This window comes from Bidens hawaiensis, unplaced genomic scaffold (assembly GCF_021521415.1).
Source record: "Bidens hawaiensis isolate Kalapana, Puna unplaced genomic scaffold, B.hawaiensis_p1.1 tig00003506_1, whole genome shotgun sequence".
Lineage (NCBI taxonomy): Eukaryota > Viridiplantae > Streptophyta > Magnoliopsida > Asterales > Asteraceae > Bidens > Bidens hawaiensis.
The window spans coordinates 1,868,175-1,891,370 of NW_027491197.1; the positions used below are offsets into that span (position 1 = coordinate 1,868,175).

General features: G+C 38.3%; 1 protein-coding gene across 2 annotated transcripts; it reads right to left on the reverse strand.

Moving 5' to 3' along the window:
• Positions 1-840: 840 nt before the first annotated feature.
• LOC143623638 (3-oxoacyl-[acyl-carrier-protein] reductase 4-like) lies at positions 841-4,819 on the reverse strand. 2 transcript variants are annotated; one of them, XM_077094492.1, is made up of 11 exons: positions 4,627-4,819; positions 3,044-3,192; positions 2,696-2,749; positions 2,531-2,611; positions 2,408-2,453; positions 1,926-2,020; positions 1,804-1,836; positions 1,580-1,714; positions 1,384-1,477; positions 1,135-1,217; positions 841-1,033 (listed from the first exon to the last, which is right to left on the reverse strand). In XM_077094492.1, exons 1-11 carry the CDS (start codon positions 4,769-4,771, stop codon positions 1,001-1,003), a joined length of 948 nt encoding a protein of 315 aa, XP_076950607.1. In that variant the 5' UTR covers positions 4,772-4,819; the 3' UTR covers positions 841-1,000. The 2 variants fall into 2 exon arrangements, with proteins under 2 accessions (XP_076950607.1, XP_076950608.1); XM_077094493.1 differs by having other exon boundaries at positions 3,044-3,186; positions 4,624-4,819.
• Between the last annotated feature and the right edge of the window lie 18,377 nt (positions 4,820-23,196).

Below are 23,196 nucleotides of genomic sequence, written 5' to 3' on the forward strand. Positions count from 1 at the left end.
AATACCCTTTTCAATTTTCATCCACTTTTGCCTACTCCTACAAAACATAGGGAGGTTATTTGGTTTTTGCAAATATCACAATTTTAAATTCCACATAACTTTTACATAAATAATTGCAATCACATATAAAAATATAATATAAAACTATTTTATAATTGTAGAACTCAGTTTCATTGTTGTATTTTAAATTTACACAAGAGTCTGATTTCTTATAACCAACAGAACACTATTATATTTTAAAGTAGCTGGTTTACTATAATTACACTTGGTTGATTTTTCTTAAAAGCACAACTGTATTACATTGTAGGCCAACTTCTTGACTCTATTACAATATAGTCCGATTTCATAGTCTCAGCCAAAATCATTCAATTTTGAGAAAAAACAATAGTAATTACATATGGCACATAGCTTTACATGTGTTCTACTTGTTTGTTAAAATCGGGCTGGACCATCCTCGAATCTCTAGCCGGTTTTTGCATGGTTAGACCCTCACCAGGTGGATTGGATAGTTAACAAGTAGCGATGGTTGGAACTGACAAACTTATTCAGTTGAAAGACCAGTTTTAAGTAAATTAATACTTTTTCTATGAGATTAAATAATGGTAAGACAACTAGATTTGAACTTGGACCGCTTGTTTCAAGACTATATTTTTTTTAAATAAAGGCAACACAACAAGACAGTAAATATTTTAAAAATCAACTACAACATCACCCACTTTTTATAGTCCGGTTCAACTAGCTCGACAGCAAGCGAGCCAATAGTGCAGCCGGTTCTATAACGGTGGATAAAGAAATATAGACAACCGAGCTGAAATGGACATGTAACATTGTAACGGTACAAACCAAAAATCAAAATGTCGACCAACATGGCAGAAAGACAATGGCTATGATTAAAAATACAAATTCTTAACGGGTAACTGATTATTTTGTAGCTATCTCAAGGCAAACTCCATAAACTTTGCTTTGTCTGACTGCCGAATTTAATTAGCTTTCAGTGCTCTCACATAACCATTCCCCCATCAATGGTAAGCACCTGCAAATATGACATATGTCATCTTTCAGAAATGGGATATACATTATCATGAAAATAAAAGCCAACGATATATTATTGCAAGAATTTGGTTTTATAAGAACCTGTCCAGTCATGTAAGCAGCTGCAGGATTGAGAGCCAAGAATTCAACAAGCCCAGCAACTTCTTCAGGATTGCCATACCTCCCTGTAAATCAAATTTAAGACGAACCAATTTACGGTCACAATTTTAAGTAACCATTTACATACTCAGTTGCCCTGTTTTAATAATTACATCCTTGGAACACAAAAACAAAAAAACAAAAAAAAAACATTTGACCATTTAAACGTTTTTTAATAAAGAAAAAACTCACCTAAGGGGATTGTCTTCAAGATGTTTTTCTCAATTTCTTCCCCGAGCTGAGCAGTCATATCAGATGCAATAAATCCAGGGGCAATAGCATTCGCCTGTAACAGAAAAACAAAATCTATTTACAACTATACCTAATGATTATTTGAGTAGTAACTGAGATATAGATAAAAGATGAAGGCTGAGATGAAAAAACTCACAGTTACGCCTCTGGTTGCGTATTCCCTTGCCACGGTTTTAGTAAGCCCGATAACTCCGGCTTTTGCAGCACTGTAATTGGCTTGCCCAATATTGCCAACTAGACCGACAACAGATGCTATATTGATTATTCTTCCCTGAAAAATTACCATTTTGTTTGCATTTTAGTATGTGGGTGGTAAAGCAACAAAAATGGTGAAACTGAAAAGGGAAATATAGTGACTACCTTTCTCTTCTTCATCATAATTTTGGCAGCTGCCTGAAAAGAGACAAAAATTGGTAAGAATATAATATACACGAATATGATGTAATTGTCTACAAATACCAAGGAATGTTCTAGAACAAGACCTGTGTACATAGGAATACACCGGTGAGATTCAAATCAATAACCTCCTGCCATTGAGATGTCTTCATCCTCATCATTAAGCCATCTCTTGTAATCCCTGTATCATTGTTGATATATAAAAACAAACACAGGAGAAGATAATATAATACAGAGAAAATGGAGGTTAGATTGTCTCTATTTTTATGTTGGATTAGAAAAGAAATACGAAAGATGATAATAGCAATCTCTGTGTCAATTACTCATACACAAAATAGAAGTGACAGAAAAAAGATAAGAACAAAAGACATTTTTCCAAACATATTTGTTCTTATATTTTAATATAAATATAGTAGCTAACATTAAAAGATTTCAATAATTCTTTGCCTCCTTATATTGTCCTATTTTCTTGGTTTTTACAGTCGATTACTGTTAGTATTAACTTGCTTGATTGCTTGTTATATTTGACTTGTGAAAAATAAGGTGCAGGAAAGTAGAATTAGGTAACCTGCATTGTTGACCAGTACATCAACAGTCCCCCAAGCATCAACTGCCTGTTATGTTTCAAAGTCAAACAAAATCCAAATAATTTTTAAAAACTGAAACAAGATATGACAGCATTTTCACTCACGGTTTTTATCATAGATGCAACATCTTCTTCTTTTGAAACATCTCCCCCAAATGTAATTGCCTCACCACCCGATGCCTCAATCTGAAAGGAAATAGCACATTCCATTTATACAACCGCAACTTATTACAAAATTGTTAAGAATAATTAGGTACATGTCTAATTCACCTCTTTACAAACTTCTTCTGCCTCCTTAGATGACCTTGCATAGTTAACCAAAACCTGAAACAATAAGCCATAACTAAAATAAGAACAACAACTTGTAAATCAGACTCACTCAGAGGCTATTTGGTAGTCTCTTAATGATTCCATTAACAGGCTACCTCTAAATCGGTAAGAGGTAAGGTGTGTTTGGTTTACTTAAAAGACACCTCTTAATGGCTCAGCACAAGATTGCGAAACAACCCCTCACACAAATAAATGTAGAGAACAAGCTATAGAATGCATTTACAAACTGGCATGAAATGAAGTGTGTGCAACAAATTTTTCATTCATATATACTAAAATTTCTCTGACCTTACAACCCGCTTTGCCTAAAGCTAGCGCAACCGCTTTGCCAATACCTCTAGAGGCTCCGGTCACAACAACTACAGGGGCTTCCACCTTTTGTGTTGATTCAGCACTTGCTTGTTCAACAGTAGCCACCTGAGCTTTTACACCTGCAAGTCCCATTACAATAAATTATATATAATCATGAGTGCTAAACAATTTCAGCACCATAACACACAAAATGATGTATGTTGTACAGTGTCCCAATAGTATTGTCTAAAAACAGTAAGAAAATGTAATGTATCCAATTCAGTTTCAATGTGCAAATAAATTCATGCTAAATCTTCATGAAAGATCATAATTAGAATACGACCGGCATGCAACACTTCTGAATTAGCGTTCTGTATGCTCCACAGCTACAGGATACTACAATAATTTGTTTAATTTGTTACTATAAAGCTTACTTCAACTAAATACTAAAGAGAATAAGAAACTGAATTATTTATACTATATATTATAATACATATGAGGAGGACAAAAAAAGTAATTTTACATAACTTAAAAAGGTTATTTAAGTGACTACAACTTTTAAAACATATCATACAACCCTTTTAAACATATTGTTGACTTTTAAACCAACTTCCACTAGGGATGAGCTTTTTGTCCCGAATACCGGTACCCGTACCCATTTTTATTGATTTTCGATACGGATACGAGTACGGTGCGGGCACGTTCAGTATTTGGTACCCGTTTGTAATATGTAGAGATTTTATTGAGATTATCCACATTTTATATCTAGGATAAATCCTTCAACCGTATCATCATTAAACGTATTACGAATTACGAAGTATCGAACCTATCATTATATTAACTATTATGGTTTACTTTAGTATTATAGTTTATTGGTTTAACGTTTTGTTTTGATTGTGATATTAGAATTTAACCATTTAGTACCCATCAAGTACCCGTACCCGTACTAGTATATGGACGATTCAGCTTATTTGTTACTCGTACCAGTACCAACATTGTTAGAGATTTGAAAAAAAAAACAAAAAAAAGGCGGTACAAAAGTCGGTACTGTGCCCGTATCTGTATCCGTACCAACAAATTCGGTACGGGTGTCGGTACTTGTTTCTATTGATTTTCGGTATGGGTACAATCAGATACAGGGGTAACGATCTCATCCCTAAACCTTCCACCATAATTTTTAAATGGCCATCACTTATTCATACATTAATAGTGAAAAAAAACTACACCATAGAAACAAGCATTTAATTCTTTTTAATTTTTGTATGGTATTGCTACGGGTTTTTTTCTTCTTTTTAATTAAAAAAAATTAATATGCTAGGTGATTAGGAACTCTGTAGTTTACTTCAACCGGTAGATAAAAAAACACTCACTTATTATCTTGTGAATTTAAAAGCTATGTTATGGAGCTAAGTCTAGGACTAGGAATTAGTTTTCAGGTATTGATTAGTGTAATTAAGTCCATCAGCAGCCTATAAGAGAAACAGAAATTCAATCTCATCCTATGGAAATATGAGAGAATCAACATAATAAGCATATGAAATCATAAAAACCTAAACAGGAGGCGTGTGTGTGTATACCAGAGGAAGCAAATGATGTTTTAGATCGGCATTGAGAATAACTGAGGGTCCGTTGAAAGTGAACTGAGGAGGCAGAGGCTATCCGTCCGGCGGAGGAGATACGATTGGATTTGAAAGCAACGGCGGCTGATCCGGCGAGAGAAGCCATGAGGAGCCTTCTAGAGAGCGAAAATGAAGGAAGTCGAAGAGGAGCAATTGTAATTGTAAGAAAAATGGAGTATTTGAAGGAAGAGTAGGTTAGGTTTTGGTCTTTGGAACCTCCGACCAACCAATGGCGATATAAACTAAGTTCCAAATAGTGATTTTTCCCATTTACCCTAACCTCCTCCCTCTAATGGGTTGGAACCTCACATGTTCGGCTGTGTCATCTTATTAATTAACTTATTTTATAAACCCAATCTTATCTTATGTACCCCATATCAATTACCCTTTTCTTTCTTTCTTTTCTCTTTTTTTCTCAATCTTTAAAGTGGAAACTACAATTTAGTTTAGTTTGTGAATCAAAGAAAACAAGCTTGAAGCATACGTAACATAATTTTATTTATTCTATTTTGGATTTACCTAACTTTGAATAATATGCCAAAATGAATAAACGGAATGCAAATAATAAAAGAAAAAGGTGTTTGATTAGTTAATAAAATGGAATCAATGTGTTAGTCACAGGTCCGAGAACTCGACTCGAGCAACTGAACCAGAAAACCCGGCCCGATATGAAGAATCACGGCCCAGTTTAAAGAACCACAAGACCTGGCCCAGTTTGAAGAACCAACCCAGTCTTGGGCCAGCCTAGTACAAAATGATCCAAACAATTGAGCAAGTCCAGCTCCAGTAATTCCCACGTTCACATATTTTGCAATTTTATTTCTTAATTATTTTTATTTATTTTAGTTTTTCAAAAGCAGTTGTTTAATTCCCTAAAATGTGGCTACGTGGGTGGTTATTGTTTTTCCCTTTTGTATTGTAACTCGTTAATGCAATGATCAGTTTTGAGTTCCTAAATTTTGATTCTCTTGTTTGAGAATTATTTTCCATTGCTATCCTAATTGTTGGCAGAGATTAGGAGGTGATCTTGGAAGCTAGTTTGAATTTATGTGGTGTATCTGTATCATAAGTTCAGATTAGTAGTTGCACAACGAACCATCGAGTGGTGTTATCTGTATCTCGAAGGTCCGTTGCCCATTTATAATCACAGTCGTCGGGTTATCGATCCAACCATTAAGTTTCTGGCTACCATTTGGTATCAGAGCTATGGATACCCGAAGTAGTACTGAATTGAAGAAGATCTTAGAAGCCATTGAAAATGATAAACGAGAGATGACCCAACAGATGAAGATGATGCAAGATCAGATCCAAGAACTAATTATCTCCCAACAAAGAAACAATGAAGATGATGAAGTGGGGTCTGTTAAAATTAACCGTCAACAAAAAAATTCAGGAGGGAGTGGTACACATGAGGGTTTTGGCACTTGGCACTCTAATGATATCAAGGTGGACATCCCTGAATATGATGGTAAACTAGATCCCGATGAGTTCGTGGAATGGATACGAACTGTTGAAAGGGTTTTTGACTATAAACAAACTACTGAAGATAATAAGGTCAAGATGTCGCTCTCAAGTTACGTAAGTATGCATCGACGTGGTGGGCTAACACTTGTAGGAAACGTGAACGACTTGGAAAAGAAAAGATCCGTGCTTGGCCAAAGATGAAAAAGAAAATGAAAGAAAAGTTTCTACCCGGGTACTATATTCAGTCAAGCTTTTCTCAATTACATTCTTTGAAACAAGGAACAGGTACAACTGAAGAGTTTTCTCGTGATTTCGAGTATCTCTTAATGAAGTGTGACATTCCAGAGGATGATCCCCAAACACTGGTACGTTATTTAGGTGGCCTTGAACCTAGGGTTTCTAATGTGGTAGAGTTACATTCTTATCAGACCCTAGCAGAATTAACGATGTTGTCCCACAAGGTGGACTCACAACAACGAGTCAAAGGGAAAATAGACCTCAACAGGCCTACCTTTCGCCCCAACAATTACCAGAAACCTACACCTAACCCTAAGCCCGTTACCCCTTTAAACCCCAAAACATCCACAACTTCCAATGCCCCATTTGAAACCCCTAAAGCACCACGCAGATGCTTCAGGTGTCAAGGATTAGGACACTCTGCCTCTGAGTGTCCAAACAAACGCATCATTTCTCTTGCCGATTTTGAACTTGCCAGTGGGTATGAATTTGGTGTCGAACTGTCGAGTGAGCCTGCAACAACTGTTGCAATCGAGGAAGAAGAGGTTGGTCCTGATAATGGTGATTGTCTGGTGGTCAGGCGAGCATTGAGCAATACCCCTACTCGAGAGGAGAATGTTCAACGTGAGGCAATTTTTCATACATGTTGTACAATTGCAAATAAGGTTTGTACGGTGATTATTGACGGGGGTAGTTGTGCTAATGTGGCATCACAGACTATGGTTTCCAAGTTGAACTTAGTAATGGAACCACATCCTTCACCATATCTCATTCAATGGCTGAATCCAGGAAACGGCCTTCGTGTTTCACACCGAGTTTTGTTGTCCCTAAGTATTGGCAAAGTTTATGCAGATAAGATTTGGTGCGACATCATTCCTATGGACGCTTGTCATGTGCTTCTCGGTCGTCCATGGCAGTTTGATCGTCGAGCAATGCATGACGGTTACCCGAACACTTACTCGTTCGTTCACAATGACCGAAAAATAACCCTCACCCCTATTTCCCCATCCAACCAATCCACAAAACCACCACCTCCTTTGAGCACACTGCTCAAAGCAGAACAACACGAGGACCGAGATGTTAAATAAATCATTCTAATGGGCCTTGATGGCGAGGAAGACCAGCCACAATCAACACCACACCCCCTTATCCAACCCTTGCTATAGTCTTACACTCACGTATTCCCGACCGAGATTCCATCAGGGCTGCCCCCGGCACGATCGATTCAGCATAAAATCGACCTGATCCTAGGAGCTGTCCTTCCTAACAAACCAGCCTATCGTACCAATCCAAAAGAAACACTCAAGATCCGAAAACAAGTCGACGCCCTTCTACAGAAAGGGTTAATTCGTGAGTCGCTCAGCCCTTGTGCAGTTCCAACGATACTTGTACCAAAGAAGAACGATGAGTGGAGAATGTGCTCATAAATGGGGGGAGTGTACGGCTGATCTTCAGGAAGACCAGTAAGAACCTCAAACACAAGCACGGCTCGGCTTGGAAATCTTCTGAACCTCAAGTTGCTAGTCTTTCTAGACTTGAAAGAACCCTCAAATAACCCACCGGAAAATAAGAAAGTTAAAAGACTCAAATGAGGTTTTCTAGTGAGAGAAACTAGAGAGAAGGTAGAGAGAAATATATAAGAAGAAGTTTTTATTTCTTACCAAGGATGAAAAATACATTTGGGGGGAACCCTCCTTTTATAGGCCAAGGAAGGGTGTCCATGACATCATTGCTTACATCACACTAGTAAATGACATCATTGCTTACATCACACAATACTAGATATCTTAATACATAACCTACTTGCTAAAACCACTTTAAGAGTGATTAAGCTTTATTCTTAAGCACACATTAAGCAAACTATAAAGCACACAAAAGGCACACAAATAAAAATAGCCGAATCAATGGAATTCTCTCGGCACATGCTTCTTCATCTCAGTCATATCACAGATTTCGACTGTGAAACTAGGTGGGCTTAGATCTTCGTTAGCTGGGGTGACCTCGTAGTAGGGATATCCGTTTGAATCTTTCACTCGTGAATACATGTCCTCATCTGGTGAGAAATCTATTTCAAAAGCTTCATTGAACGGCCACTTTCTGTTCCAGTAATCTAGAATTACCTGATCCCATTCTTTTGTTTGAGGATCTTCAGTTGTCCAGGCATCTTCATTTGCTAGGATTTAGGGGGAATCTCTTCAAAATTTACTTTGTTTACCTTTGCCATGTAACGACGGATCTCTTGCCATGGCTGGAGATAATTAATTTTGAAGTAATAGCTTGCCGGGTTCATCTCAAACCATCCGTAGACAAATTTCGACGGGTCATTGATCTTCCTTGGTAGCTAGTACAGGTTGCCAATTTGTAAGATGTTAAGAAAGGGTTAGTCTGAGTGGAACCTGTAATTTTTCATGAACGAGCCATTTTGTTTAAGAGTGATGGTTAGGAAGGTTTTGTAGTTTAAATCAGAAACATCAATGTTGTTTCTGCTGATAACTCTGCCAACTTCTTCTGGGATTCGGCGGGATGTTTTTGGTTGTTTTGGAGTGGATGATTTCTCCATTTTCTTAGGGGCTTTCAGGTGGTTATCTTCACTGGTGGGGTGGTGATGGATTATGAAGTTCTTCATGTTTTTATAGACCGTCGGGCCTTCTTCGGTGGCATGAGGAACAATAGAGATTCTTTGTAACAGGGGCTTCCACATCAGTTTAGGTTTTCGAGGAGACACTCGAATCTTTGCTTTTGACCGTTTCTCATTAAAGTTGTGGTTAATATTGCTCTTCTGGATTTTCCCCTTATCCTTCAAAATCTCTTTGCATGTGACCATCTGACAGTCTACTTTTGCTTTTTCAAGTGAGGCTTCTTTTTTCGGAGAGATTCATTTGTCTGTTTCTCCGGGAATCTTTGCCGACAGTGTGCATACAGTAGTTAACTGTTCTTGACTGTTTTTCCAGGTTGGCAAATAATCTTCCACAAGAAGCCTCTCTTCATCTTCTTTGGGAAGGAAAACTTCGTCGTGAGATGACGTTAGCATGTACATAGCTCTGACGTCATCATCGGAGTCACTCGAGTCTGAATCGCTTGACTCACTACTCGAAATATCATGTCTGATGGAGCTGATCGTCAGTTCCTTTGGTTCATCATCCAAAGAATATAAAGACTCTAGATCTTCGACGTCTATTGGTTCTACCATGTTAATTTGCTGCATCAACGCCTGGGTCTTTTTCTTATCTTTGCAGTCTCTTGCGAAGTGTCCTTTTTGGTTGCAAACATAACACATGTCTGTGTTTCTCCCTCTGCTTGATTTCTTGCTTAGGAATTTCCATTTCCTTTCTGCCTTGTCTCTTCTCTTGTGGGACTTCTTTTTCCTTGATGAGTAGTCTTCATTGAAGTCATAATATTTTTGAAGGACGTGAGCAATTGCAAGAGGATTTGTCTTTGCATTTTATCTTGAGGTGTTTGTCGTCACACGCTGAACCTAAGCTTTTACCAGTTCTTTCAAATTCTACCAAGAACCTTCTTTGGTTACAAAGTCTTGAAAGAGCATTTAGAATCAACTGGTATAATTCTCCAAGCGAGATTTGTTTGAGTTCAATGTTCTTTGTTTCTAGGTATCTGCATACATCGTTTGACAATGATTCTGGGAACGAGTTTAGAAAGACCTGTTTGAGATTTACGTCATCCACACCGTTTAGGATGTAGAAGCGTTCAGACATTCTGTTATAATGTCTTTCAAGGTCCTTTTGTTTAAAGGAGCAGCACTTCATTTTGAGGAATTCATCTCGTGCTTTCACAGTGAACTCTATTGGGTTTCCAAGGAATTCATTGTGGATTATGTTCATGCATTCTTCTGTCGTTGGGCGTTGCTGGATCTGCATTTGCCGATAAGCTCCTAATCTTAAGTACCAATCTCTGATTCTTCCTTGATATCTTGTCAGGAAACGTTTGATGACCATGTCAATATCATAATATTGCAATTTTGCAGAGCACCATGTTAGCATCTCAACATATCTCTCACGCCACTGTGATGGCGGGATGTCATCGAAGGTAAACTGTTGCCTCGAGTCCGTGTTGGAGAACACATTTTTACTTGCCTGTGGCTCTGTTCGTGATTCCACCTCTTCTATATCAGAGTCAATGTGATTTGGCTCTGTGGTCTCTGGCTGTGTCATGAATAAGTGCTCAAATTCAGAATTTGGAGCTACGTCAGAGTATTCTAACCTTTCTTCAGAACTGACACGTGACTCGTCATCAGAATGACTGATGATTGGGGTTTCTGTTGGTGGTCGTTGGTGGTCATGCTGGCCTTCTTGTAGGCCATCATCATGCTGTCATCTCTGACCTGCTTGTCTTTTTAGAACTACTTGACGGTTTATGGTCTGTGCTACTTGACGAAGCACTTCGGTTTGAGGATGACTTTCTAGCTCTAGCTCTGATCTGAGCTTGTTCGTTTGCCCATAGGTTCATTGATGGTGACGTTTCTGACCACGTGTGTATCAGTAGAGGCTGTGGCTCAAAGGCTGTTCTGACGAACGGAGCACTTGGCAGCCTCCATGGGTCATCTGCCATGGTTGAAGTTATTTGTTGCTTGTGCTGCCTTTCAAGGTCTACAAGATGGGCTTTGAGGAATTTCATCTCTGCTTCTTTCTGGGCTAGGATGTTTTGAGTTTGTGGGCCAGGAGCTGAGCTGACTATCTGGAGTAATTCATTATGAAGACCAAGCATCTTGGTCCGTAATTCATAAATGATACCCTCCAGAGTCTGCACTCAGCCAACCAAGCTTTCTTGGGTTTGGCTTAACCTGTTCTGCTGAGCTAAGATGGCCTTGAGAGCGTTGTTCTGGGCAACTGCATTCTCACTTTGCCAGTTGAGCGTAGCTTCTGCAGCAGTGATCTGACTTGAGGATCCTGTGGGGTTCATAGTACTGGAAGGCTGAACTTTCCAATTATGCTTTGTTTTCTGTATAGGATATTCGAATGAAGTCAGGGCCGGGAACTCAGTCTGGAAATCTGGGGACGAGGTGGACGGGATAGGCGTCATGACAAACATTCCTTTCTGCTTAGGAGGGGGTTTTGGTGATGAAGGACTGGCTGGTCTTGGTGTTGGCTGTGGTGATGAGATACCGTAACGGACATAGTAGTCAAACTTGCCCGATGGTTCGCCAAGAAGGCCAACTGTTGGATCTCCCACTTCATATCACTTCTTTAGAGACCTTTGCGATCCTTTCTTTTTCTTAGGCACATCTTCATCGTATTCAACCCTGTCTGCTTCGTCTAAGCATGACTGGCAGTTGCACACGTCATAAAGGAAATGTTTTGTCGAGGCTTGGGTGGTTCTTTCAGGCTGCATCATGTACATTGTTGAGAAGACATTTCTTTTGTCTTCTTTTTTGAACTTTAGTTCGACAAGACCGTCCTGGAGTCGGATGAAGTCTGGAGCTGTCGTTGTCTGGCCTGGTGGATCTGTTCGTAATTAGTTATCCACTTTTCTGGGAGGAGCTTGAGGAGCTCTTCTCTGGATAGCTGCTTAGGAACGATCTTTACTGTTGGCACGGCGTTGGAATCGATGTCGATGAGCAACGCGTCACCTGAATTGTCATGCCTGGGAACCATGATGTCCAAACAGTGGTTTTGGACTCTGTACGCCATCTGATAGTGGAAGGTTGCTTGAAAGGTGTTAACCTGTTGGGCACCTCCGATCTGGATCTGGGCTTTTAAGGCGGTAAACAGTGATGGATCGTTGAGAGGCATGTTGAAATTTGGGTAGAAGGTGACAAACATTGTGCCGGCGTTCAACGTGGTTTGAATAGTACCAATACAAGCGTGTTGGTATTCTACGAACCTGGAATCGACTAGGGTGATCCGGGAGAATGCTGGTAGACCTTTTATACCATGGAAGGTCAGGGCTAACCTTACAGCACCGAAGTGGATGTGGGTGAAGCCTTGTGCTTGGCAGATCCTTGGAAGATCTGGAGGAAGGGATAGGTTTACTAGGTGTTTGGAAGTTGTGGCTGGAAGCTGGTATGAATCAAACTTGGAGGTTTGAACAAACTCCTTGACACCTGAGTTTGGGTTTGGATTAATTATTTTTTTGACTCTGTTAGAAAAAGAATTTTGTGGTTTAGAAAAGACACTATAGGGGTTTACTAAAGGCATACTAGTAACAGGGATTTTAGAATCATCAGGGATGTATGAGAAATCATACGGCTGATCGATCCTAGACGCTGACGACCGACTACTGGACATGGAACTGGAACGGGACAAACTCGACTCTTGGTTCATATCTGAGTTTTGACGTAACCTGACACTCTTCTTGTGCTTTCCCAACTCGTACTTAACTAGAGACTTACAGCGACTTCTTCTCCTCTTTAACGTCGACTAACCACTCACGAACAAATTGTCTACCGGCACAGGGAAAGTATCTGCACGTCATATCAGACTATTCGAGTCCTTAACAAGACCAGTAATTTCTGATGTGAGAGATTCGAGCAACGTCGGCAGTCACAGAGCATACGTTACAGATATAGCAACGTCGGCAGTCACAGAGCATACGTTACAGATCACTAGGCTCTTAAGTATATTCAAGGTCAACATAAGATTCAACCTCGACATGCTAAATGGGTAGAATTTTTGCAGAATTTTAACTTCACCATCAAACATAAATCTGTTAAACTTAACAAAGGTGCAGACGCGTTGTCACGAAAGTATTCACTTCTCAATTCCTTACAGCCCAAAATTCTTGGTTTCGAGCTTCTAAAAGATGAATACCCCACTGATCCGGATTTTGGGAACATATTTATGGGCTGCCATAGACATGCTTTTGGTGATTATCACATAGCTCATGGTTTTCTGTTCAGGCGTCAACAACTATGTGTTCCTAGACATACAATTCGGGTGTTGTTAATTCAAGAAGTTCATGAAGGTGGATTAGCGGGTCATCATGGGATCGATAAGACTGTCTTAATGTTACAGACCCAATTTTTTTGGCCCAAATTGGTGCGCGATGTGGGACATTATATTCAACGTTGTTTGCCTTGTCATCGAGCTAAGACTCACACACTACCCCATGGATTATACATGCCACTACCAGTACCAGTGGCACCGTGGGAAGACGTTAGTCTCGATTTCACCACGGGGTTGCCCCGTACACCACGTCAACGGGATTCCATTATGGTGGTTGTGGATCGTTTTTCCAAGATGGCTCACTTTGTTCCTTGTCACACTACTTTCGATGCGGTCCAAATTGCCAATCTTTATTTCCGGGAGATCGTTCGTCTTCATGGGATACCCAAAACCATGGTTGGTGATTGGGACGTCAAGTTTCTTAGCCATTTTTGGGTGACCCTATGGCGTAAACTAAGTACTTCACTTAAGTTCAGCACCTCAAGTCACCCACAAACCGACGACCAAACCGAGGTCACTAACCGAAACCTTGGATCTTTACTTCGGGCCCTCATCAAAAACAATTTGAAACAGTGGGAAGACCTACTCTCACAAGCTGAATTTGCATACAATCGGGCTCCTAGTAAAACAACAGGCCTCAGTCCTTTTATGGTAGTGTATGGTATGAACCCGAAGACACCTATTGACCTTGCAGTTCTGGATACCACTACTAAGTTCAGTAAGGAGGCTAGTGAGTTAGCTGCCGAAACGTTTGCATCAACAGTTTCATGATAAGATAACTAAGAGTAATGAACTTCTTAAGTATCGAAGAGATAAGGGTCGAAAACACGTTTTATTTCAGCCTGGTGATCTTGTATGGATTCATCTTCGTAAAGAGCGTTTTCCCTCCAAACGTCGCTCCAAACTAAGTCCGAGGTCAGATGGTCCTTTCCGTGTTGTAGCAAAGGTCAATGATAATGCTTACAAAATTGATCTCCCGGGTGAATATGGCGTGTCCGCTACATTTAATATTCCTGATCTGCAGCCGTACTTTGATCCTGACGAACCACTTCCAAGTTTGAGGACAAACTCTTTTAAAGAACGGGAGGATGTTAGCCACAGGTCCGAGAACCCGACTCGAGCAACTGAACCAGAAAACCCGCCCGATATGAAGAATCACAAGACCTGGCCCAATTTAAAGAACCACAAGACCTGGCCAGTTTGAAAAACCAACCCAGTCTTGGGCCAGCCTAGTACAAAATGATCCAAACAATTGAGCAAGCCCAGCTCCAGTAATTCCCACGTTCACATATGTTGCAATTTTATTTCTTAATTATTTTTATTTATTTTAGTTTTTCAAAAGCAGTTGTTTAATTCCCTAAAATGTGGCTACGTGGGTGGTTATTGTTTTTCCCTTTTGTATTGTAACTCATTAATGCAATGATCAGTTTTGAGTTCCTAAATTTTGATTCTCTTGTTTTGAGAATTATTTTCCATTGTTATCCTAATTGTTGCCAGAGATCAGGAGGTGATCTTGGAAGCTAGTTTGAATTTATGTGGTGTATCTGTATCATAAGTTCAGATTAGTAGTTGCCCAACGAACCATCGAGTGGTGTTATCTGTATCTCGAAGGTCCGTTGCCCATTTATAATCACAGTCGTCGGGTAATTCGATCCAACCATTAAGTTTCTGGCTACCACAACGGTTATACAAAGAATCTCGTATACTATAAACACATTAAAACCATTCATTCACACCCCGTGTTTTTTTCCATTTCATTCTTTTTTTCACCATAATTTCTCTATACCAACACCATGTAACCACCAAGTCCACCACCATCGCTTCCCTTGCCACACACCACGAACACATATTTTAGGTAGTTGAATTTTTATCATTTGTGCTATCTTCATGCGTCTTTTCGTGCCTACCAAGCATTATAATATAATGCTCATTTCCATTTACATAGGTTAACCAAACAAAAAATTAAAATGATAATAATCTATCTCATTCCCTTATACATTTCATTCTTTCTTCCATTACCACATTTGTTATATATATTATTACTCAATGAAAATTTTAGTAATGTGTGTAATATATTATTTTATCGCATATCAAAGGCATGTTCATTTGATTGTGTATATGTATAGAATGACAAGTAATCACGTGTTATGATTTTTTTTCCCAACTACTACACCCTTAAACCTAATGTGTAATGAAACCTAAAACTTTTGTGATGTCATGCATCAGATTATAAAAACTCCTCATGAAAATGAAATTTTATGACATTTCTGCTATTAAGTCTTCCGTACATGTTTGGCCCTTTTTGCATCAAATATATGTTAAATTCAACGTAAAATAACCATTATACGCTTAGTATTTAATCCAGCACTATCAGGTTCATTTTGTCGGTTACCTTCTCTCGTGCAGTTGTGCATGGGATAATGACATGTTTGCCTTCTCTTGAAGGCTCTTTATGGCCTCAAGCAGACTCTTAGAGTTTGGTTCTTCAAGTTGTCTACAGTTCTTTGATCATATGTAATTTACATGGTGCATATCCGACACTTTCTTGTTGGTTTATTGTCGAGACTTAGTTACTTGTTTTTTTTATTGGTTTATGTGAACGGCATTTTTTATCATAGAGAGTTCTTCGACGTTTGTGACTGACCTAATTAGACGACGAATCCTGTCAAAGTTTGACCTTAAGTATTTGAGAAAACTCGGCTATTCTTTAAGGATACAAGCCGCCTTCACATATGACATGATGTGTCTTTCTTAATATAAATACTTATAACATCTTTTAAAGCGCACCGAACTTGGTTCAAACCATTATCTACCCTAGTTTCTTAGAAAACATCTTTCTAGGTAGTGATGTATTCTCAGAGGACCCGTTGACGTACCAGAGCACGCTTGGTGCTCTACAGTATCTTGTCTTGACTCTTGACTTGCTCCAATATTCCTTATGCAATTAGTAAGGTTTCATAATTTCTTAAGCATGCTACAATTAGTAAGTGATGGATTTACTATACGCAAAACCATTTATATTAGCATTTACGAATGGATACGTTTACTAGGCGATGATCATCGATCTACGACAAGATGCTGTGTTTTTCTTGAACACAATTTTATCAGCTGAAGCGCCAAGAAACAACACATGATTGCTAGATTTAGGACTGAGGTAGGGTGGTGAGACAGGGTATTGGGCTTTTGCTCACACTACGACAGAGCTTTGTCCGATTATGTCTATACCACATTAGTTATCATCTCTAAAGTGTCACACCCCCAACTTAGGCCTAGGAGTGCGACCCAACAGTTGGTACCACAATTGTAAATAAATCAGAGTTACATTATATTAGCGGAAGACTTATCAAACTTGTGGATTAAAGTTGTAATATTATAAAAGACGGGATTATAAAAGATTCCCGTTTTAAGTTCAAAAGATTATTTGTTTTAATTACAAACCATCATTTTAACATATTGAGTTTATACAAAATAAATCCGAGCCATCGGATATTTATAGCACTTCGACACTCCGAGCGCTATCCTTGTTCACCTGCAAAATGTAAGAAAATACGTCAGCAACGAATGTTGGTGAACATGCTGACGCTAAAATATTTTCTTTTACTTTATTACCCCTCGAGACTACGCCTGCCTCGGCCCATCGTGGCTTAGGAATAACAAAGTTAAAACAACACATTTATAAACTTGAGTCTCTACTCTAGGTCACCTCAGCAAACACCGCAACGTTCGACTTAGTTAAGTACCCGTATGTATACACAATGGTCGTGCTTCCCACAGGAAAGCGTCTTACGTCCAGGCATGGTACGGTGTGCCCACCGCGTACTACCACATATGTAAGGATCCAGACACACATATACTACAGCCTGAGGGCTAGGCTTATACTCTTGTTTATAACGGTTTTAGGAACACGTAGTTCCTTGTAAATGATTTTCATATAACACGTTTGATTCCTTTGAAAACAAGTTTATAAAAGTTTGGGGGCGTATTCACCTTTTCGCTTTGGGATCGGCTTCAACACCGTCCGAGGGTCTTTCCCTTGCTATCTCTCACCTATAGTACGAGTATAACCATTTGTTAGTCGGATATATAATCCAGCTTAAGACCTTTAGTCTTATTTTATAACTCTACCTCGATGAACCTTTAGTTCATAGATTTCTTTTACTTGAAAACCTTTAGTTTAAAAGTAATTATAAACCTTTAGTTTATTTAGAAAACCCGACGTTTCTTCTTCTCAAAGAAACGTATTCTTTTCTTTTATTATTTAAGAATACTCATTATTACTTAAATAATATTTTCATAACAAAGAATATATATACTTGCACACACACACACACACACACATATATATATATATTTATCTATCACAACATATCTTTTATTCTTTCTTTGTTATGTTTTCTTTTCTTTTATCGAGGTATCGAGTATAACCTCGACTTTAGGCTTAAGCCTTTAATATAATATTTTATTATATTCATTTGAAATTACGCCTAACCTTTTTGGCGTTTTGGAAACTCTAAGAATTCGAGCAGCACTCCAATGTCGCATAGTCTCCTTTTGTCGTCTTGATCAAACGATAACACCAAACTTCAACACTCGATGGCATGCTTCTCGAAACTCATCGCCATGATAACAAACGATTTCTTGGTTGTATGGGGGTGGAGGGTGGCACAAACTTTAAAGAAACGTCAGTATGAAAAACAAGAACCGGGACACGGAAACCGAGGTATTAAGTCACGTTTATCGAGGTGGATTGTTAATATGGTTGGGATATTCTAGAGAGATGTTAGAGAGAGAAAGGAAAACTGATTTTGGTGTGAGTTGAATTGAATCCAGTGGCCTTCTATTTATAGCCAAAATTTGGATCCCGTCGCGGTACGCAACGGCCTCCTGGGCACCCGCCGCGTATCGCGAAGTCGGCATGCGCAGTCACAACGTAGGTCTGCCACGTGTCGTCACGTGGCAGACAGTGTGCCACGTGTGGACACGTGGCGGACGACATTCCACGTGTGGCCACGTGTCGGGACACGTGGCAGACGGTGTGCCACTTGTGGACACGTGGCGAAACTGGTGCCAGACGTGTCAGGACACGTCATCGCGTATCGCGATGACGTAAGTTAACAGCGATCACGTATCACTATTGACTTCTTCTAGAAACGTTGACCAAGCCCCATCGCGATACGTGATGGGCTTGTCTTTTGCCCCGTCGCGTAGCGCGATAAGACAAAAAGAAACAAATTTTTTATTTTAAACCCTAAGGTTTGGAAATTTGACAATTTTGGTCCCTTAAATTTGGAAAGTTTATAATTTGAACTCGAAATTTTCTCGATGTTACATAAAGCCATCATTGAGCTGCTATCTCTAGGTCCATTAGCTATTCAAAATTCAATCAATATTAGGATAGCTGCAGATATTATTATCATTATTATTATTATTATTATTATTATTATTATTATTATTATTATTATTATTATTATCCTGTAACACCTTACATTTATTAAGATGAAAACCATATTTAATGAATCAATAAAACTTCATGAATTTACCAGTCTTTAACATGTGGTTTAATAGAACACGAACTTTAACCACCCAACATACCCAAAGAGCTAAAGACGAAAAAAGAAGAATTATGTTCTGTCATTCTTGAATTCATATACAAGGATTACACGAAACAATCACACCTAGTTGTCCGTGGTACCTAGATATGTATGGTACATTTTATCGCGTTTACAAAATTACAAGTTTCACAAAACCTGCAACAAGGTTAAACAGTTGAAGGTCACTGTAAACATTTTGTGACAAATTTTGACCTGGTTATAAGTAAAGGAGTCAGTTTGGGTTATATTTTATCTCAAATAGGTCTAAGGGGTCAACCGCGCTAAAATCATCCGACATTTACTCATCTCCGTATGTCTAACATTTAGGGAAAAGAGAAAAGGTGATTACATACCATGAAATCATCCAACATACTTTAGCAAGACTCCATCATTTCCTAACATGAATCAATGTTTATCGTTGATAAAGCTACAGAAGATAGGTAAGATAAATGATCAGCAATAAATCTTGCAAAGTTAAAAACAATCAAGAATCATGTGTAAGATTAAAAGGTCATTAAAACTCGCTATACTGAGTAAAGATTGGCAGCAATATTATCAGCTGCTTTGTCACGACTCCATGACTTTCCACCATTAGTAGTTTTCAAAAGGATCCCGCTTCCTCCAGCTGCCCAAGCTTCCTCCTGAATATTCATATTGCCAGCATCACTGTTTCAGAACACAGCCCGAAATTAACTGTCAACTGTCATGCATGCAAATGAAAAATGTATATCACCTTTGATCTGTAACCAACATCAAGAATACCAAAACCACGACTCTACACTGGAATTTCTTCAAACTCCTCAGTTATCTGCAGGATAAAGGTTCAGATTCTTAAAAAAACATTTATATAAAAAAATTGAGAAGGGCAATATTGAATTTTTGCATACCCCTGTGCCTTTGCTGAGATAGAGACCGCCACCACGCACAAGCAGCCAAAGGCCACCGTCTGCTCTCCAACCCATGTTTTGGATTCTTCTTGCAACAGCTCGGTTATGGGGTTGCCAGTATGGCTGCAATTGTACATATTGATCATTTCATACATAAACATTTCAAGGGTAAAATGGTCATTTATATAGCTTAAAACACGGGCTAACCTGTCCTGGTTCCCAAGTTAAGTAGAAATTACCCCGTCTGGAAACAACTACATAATTTCCTTCAGGAGATTGATTCACGGTATTGAAGGTGCCTGTGTAGTAACTAGCACCACTAATACCACTAGAAACTGTTCTACAATTGAAATAGAACGTTGTAACCGTTAGTTTGACTTAGAATACGAACTTTATCTGATTGATAAATAACAGGTCACCTATTAAGAGTAGCTGAAACAGTTTCTTGCACTGCAGCCTTCCAGTTGTAACCTATGTTTGCTGTAACATATATTGCACCTTCATCCGTTACCATCTCTGCACTATTTTCTCCTGTTGCCTTTATATACATCTGCAAATATATACAGAAGAATTCATATACAAGCAACATAGACGCAACAACGCTATTGGGTCAAACGGATATATAACAAAAACAAGTAGTAAAAAAGGAAACATGTTGAAAGTTGCTCAAGTGTACTTTAATGCATATCAAATCCTAAATCGCTTCGTAAGATTATTATCGTAATAATAAAGGTTTGTAATCATATTAAGAGAGATAATCATATACAATAACACAAAGCCGATCAATGAAGGGCTTACCATGTCCCCGGGGAGTTCAGCGCTTAACCGTATACGCTCCCAACAGTCTCCACAGTCTGATGTATGCAACAGAATTGCTGGTTTTCCAACAATCCATCCTTCTTTTCCCTTGAAACTTATGGCATTAAACCTATAATTAAAATCTTCATCTTCAGCTGAAGATATTGACCAGGAAACCCATGTGTTGCCCCCATATTTCGTCTCTAAAAGCGTCTGTCTTGTCCCCAACAGAAAACCTACACAAATGTTTGCATTTCTTCAATAGTTAGTTTCGTTATTTAATGTTTAATGAAAAACTAACAGGAGCGTCCTGTACTATATTTTGAATTTCAAAACATGGTAACTATTGTGCAATTATCACAGGCCCAACCCTAGAAAACTAATCATACGGTTAATTCTGGTTCATTATTCTCACACAAGATCATACTCGCATCTTGTTCTCAAAATTATTAGTTTTATCCGATCAATTCATTTGTTAACCACAAATAGTTTTGATCTGAAAATGTGATCACGAACTTTCAGAAATCCAAGATACTTGTTTTATTTAGAAATTCCCTAACATTGTTTCTCATAACAAAACGGTTTAGGGGTGTTTGGAGGAGCTTTTTAATTTGCTTTTATGCTTATTTGTTTTTTTAAAAGCAAAAGCAACTTTTGAAAAGCTCCATTTTGAAGCTTTTAGATTTGCTTTACCAAACATTTTTTGTTTTTCAACAAACAAATAGCAAATAAACAAATTTTCAAAGCTCACCCAAACACCACCTTAGAAGGGGTTGGTGTTATCTTTCAAACGATGCAAAATGGGTTGGTGTTGTTTTTCAAATGTGTGCGGATGGCTTGATACCGGACGCGCAACCTCAAGGGTGGTTGGACTCAATATGTATGAAAAATTTTCATAAATCAGGGTGGCCGGGCTCAAAATTTAAGACGAAAAAACATAAATTCAGTATAAAATTTTCTGACGAAAAAGCATAAATTTACACCTAGTATAAAAATTTTCGGACGAAAACACATAAATAAATTTACACTACATTTCCAGCCACAATACAAGTTTCCCCCTTGCACAAACCGGCACGCGTAACCAACATTTAAACACGCGTAACAAACTCCGTGCGCCTAATAACACCTGAACCATTCCAAAAACCATTTTAAAAGGAAAAAAAAAACAATTTTAAAATTAAACCACCCCATTTTAACTATAAGAGGGTGTTTGGCCTAGCTTATATTTTTGTGCTTATGCTTATATCTTTTTGAAGCTTATAGCTTATTTTATATCATTTGATAAGCTCCTTTTAAGTGTTTGGATTAACTTATATTCTACAAGTTGATAAGCTCTTTTTAAGTGTTTATGTTAGCTTTTTTTATTTAGCTTATGTTAGTAAAATGACCAAAAGGGGCATAGTTACATATTATCACATATCTTATATTTTATATGTATCTACTTTGTTTATATGAGTTATACCATTATTTTTGGATACATTTATATCAACGGAAACGTAAAACTTCTACAAAAATACATTAATATTCAACAAACATTCATCTTGTTTTAATTAGATCTCCGGTAATCATATCTCTAACTACACTCATGTATAAATCATCTATTTTACGTTGTGTACTTGTGTCTTCATCTATTTCATTAATGTCACTTGATCCTCGACTATCAACAGTTCAACACCATTATTTGGAGTGTAAGATTCTTGTTGCGCCTTGTTAAAACCTTCATCACATGTACTTTTTTTCTAATATAATTATGAATTGCCATAGATGCTAGCACAATCTTTACTTGTGTCTCATAGGTGTAATTGACATGCATATGTTGCAATATCTCCCATCTAGCCTTCCATACTCCAAAACTTCGTTCAATGACATTTCTTAATGATGAATGATGGTAGTTACATATCTCTTTATGCAACACCCTAAATATTCTAATATTAAATAAAGAGAGTTGCTTTAAATTGTCGTGTGTTAAGTAATTAATTAGTATTAAATAAAGAAGAATGATGGACTTGGAGAATTAAAAAGGATTAAAGAGTAATGGGCCTTATGTCCATGGGCTTTAGGGGATATAAATACCCCCTTAAACCATCCTAAAACCCTAATCCTCATTCCATCTTTCCATATTTGCCTACACACTAAAACACACAGACATATCACCATATATATATACGGTCGAGAGAGAAGGGTGAGATCCAAGCCAAACAAACGCCGATTCTTGATAGATCCTCGTAATACAAGATAGATACAAGACCTAAAGTTTATAACCAAGCTAAATCATAATGTGTTGAAAGATCTGAACAAAACATTTTTAATATCGGTACGTGAAGCCTAAAAACTTCATAACAACGTCTCGGATGACCATTAAGTATTTCTTGAATAAAGACATTGCCTATGCGGGAAGATGTGTGACACAACATACGTGGATTAATCAATTTATGACTGATTATGATCCTTTCAATGGCTAAACCACATAATAAGAGACAATTTTTCTCTTCCTTCGTCTCGTATTCTTCATCTCTATCACAATCTGTCACACCCGGCCCTAAACGGCGGAAACAGCCGGGTGCGCGCGAGTGGGAATTGATAATCAAGCACGGGTCATTGCAAACATTCAAATAAATTTTTCCATTGCGCATGAAATGTCTAGTACAAAATACA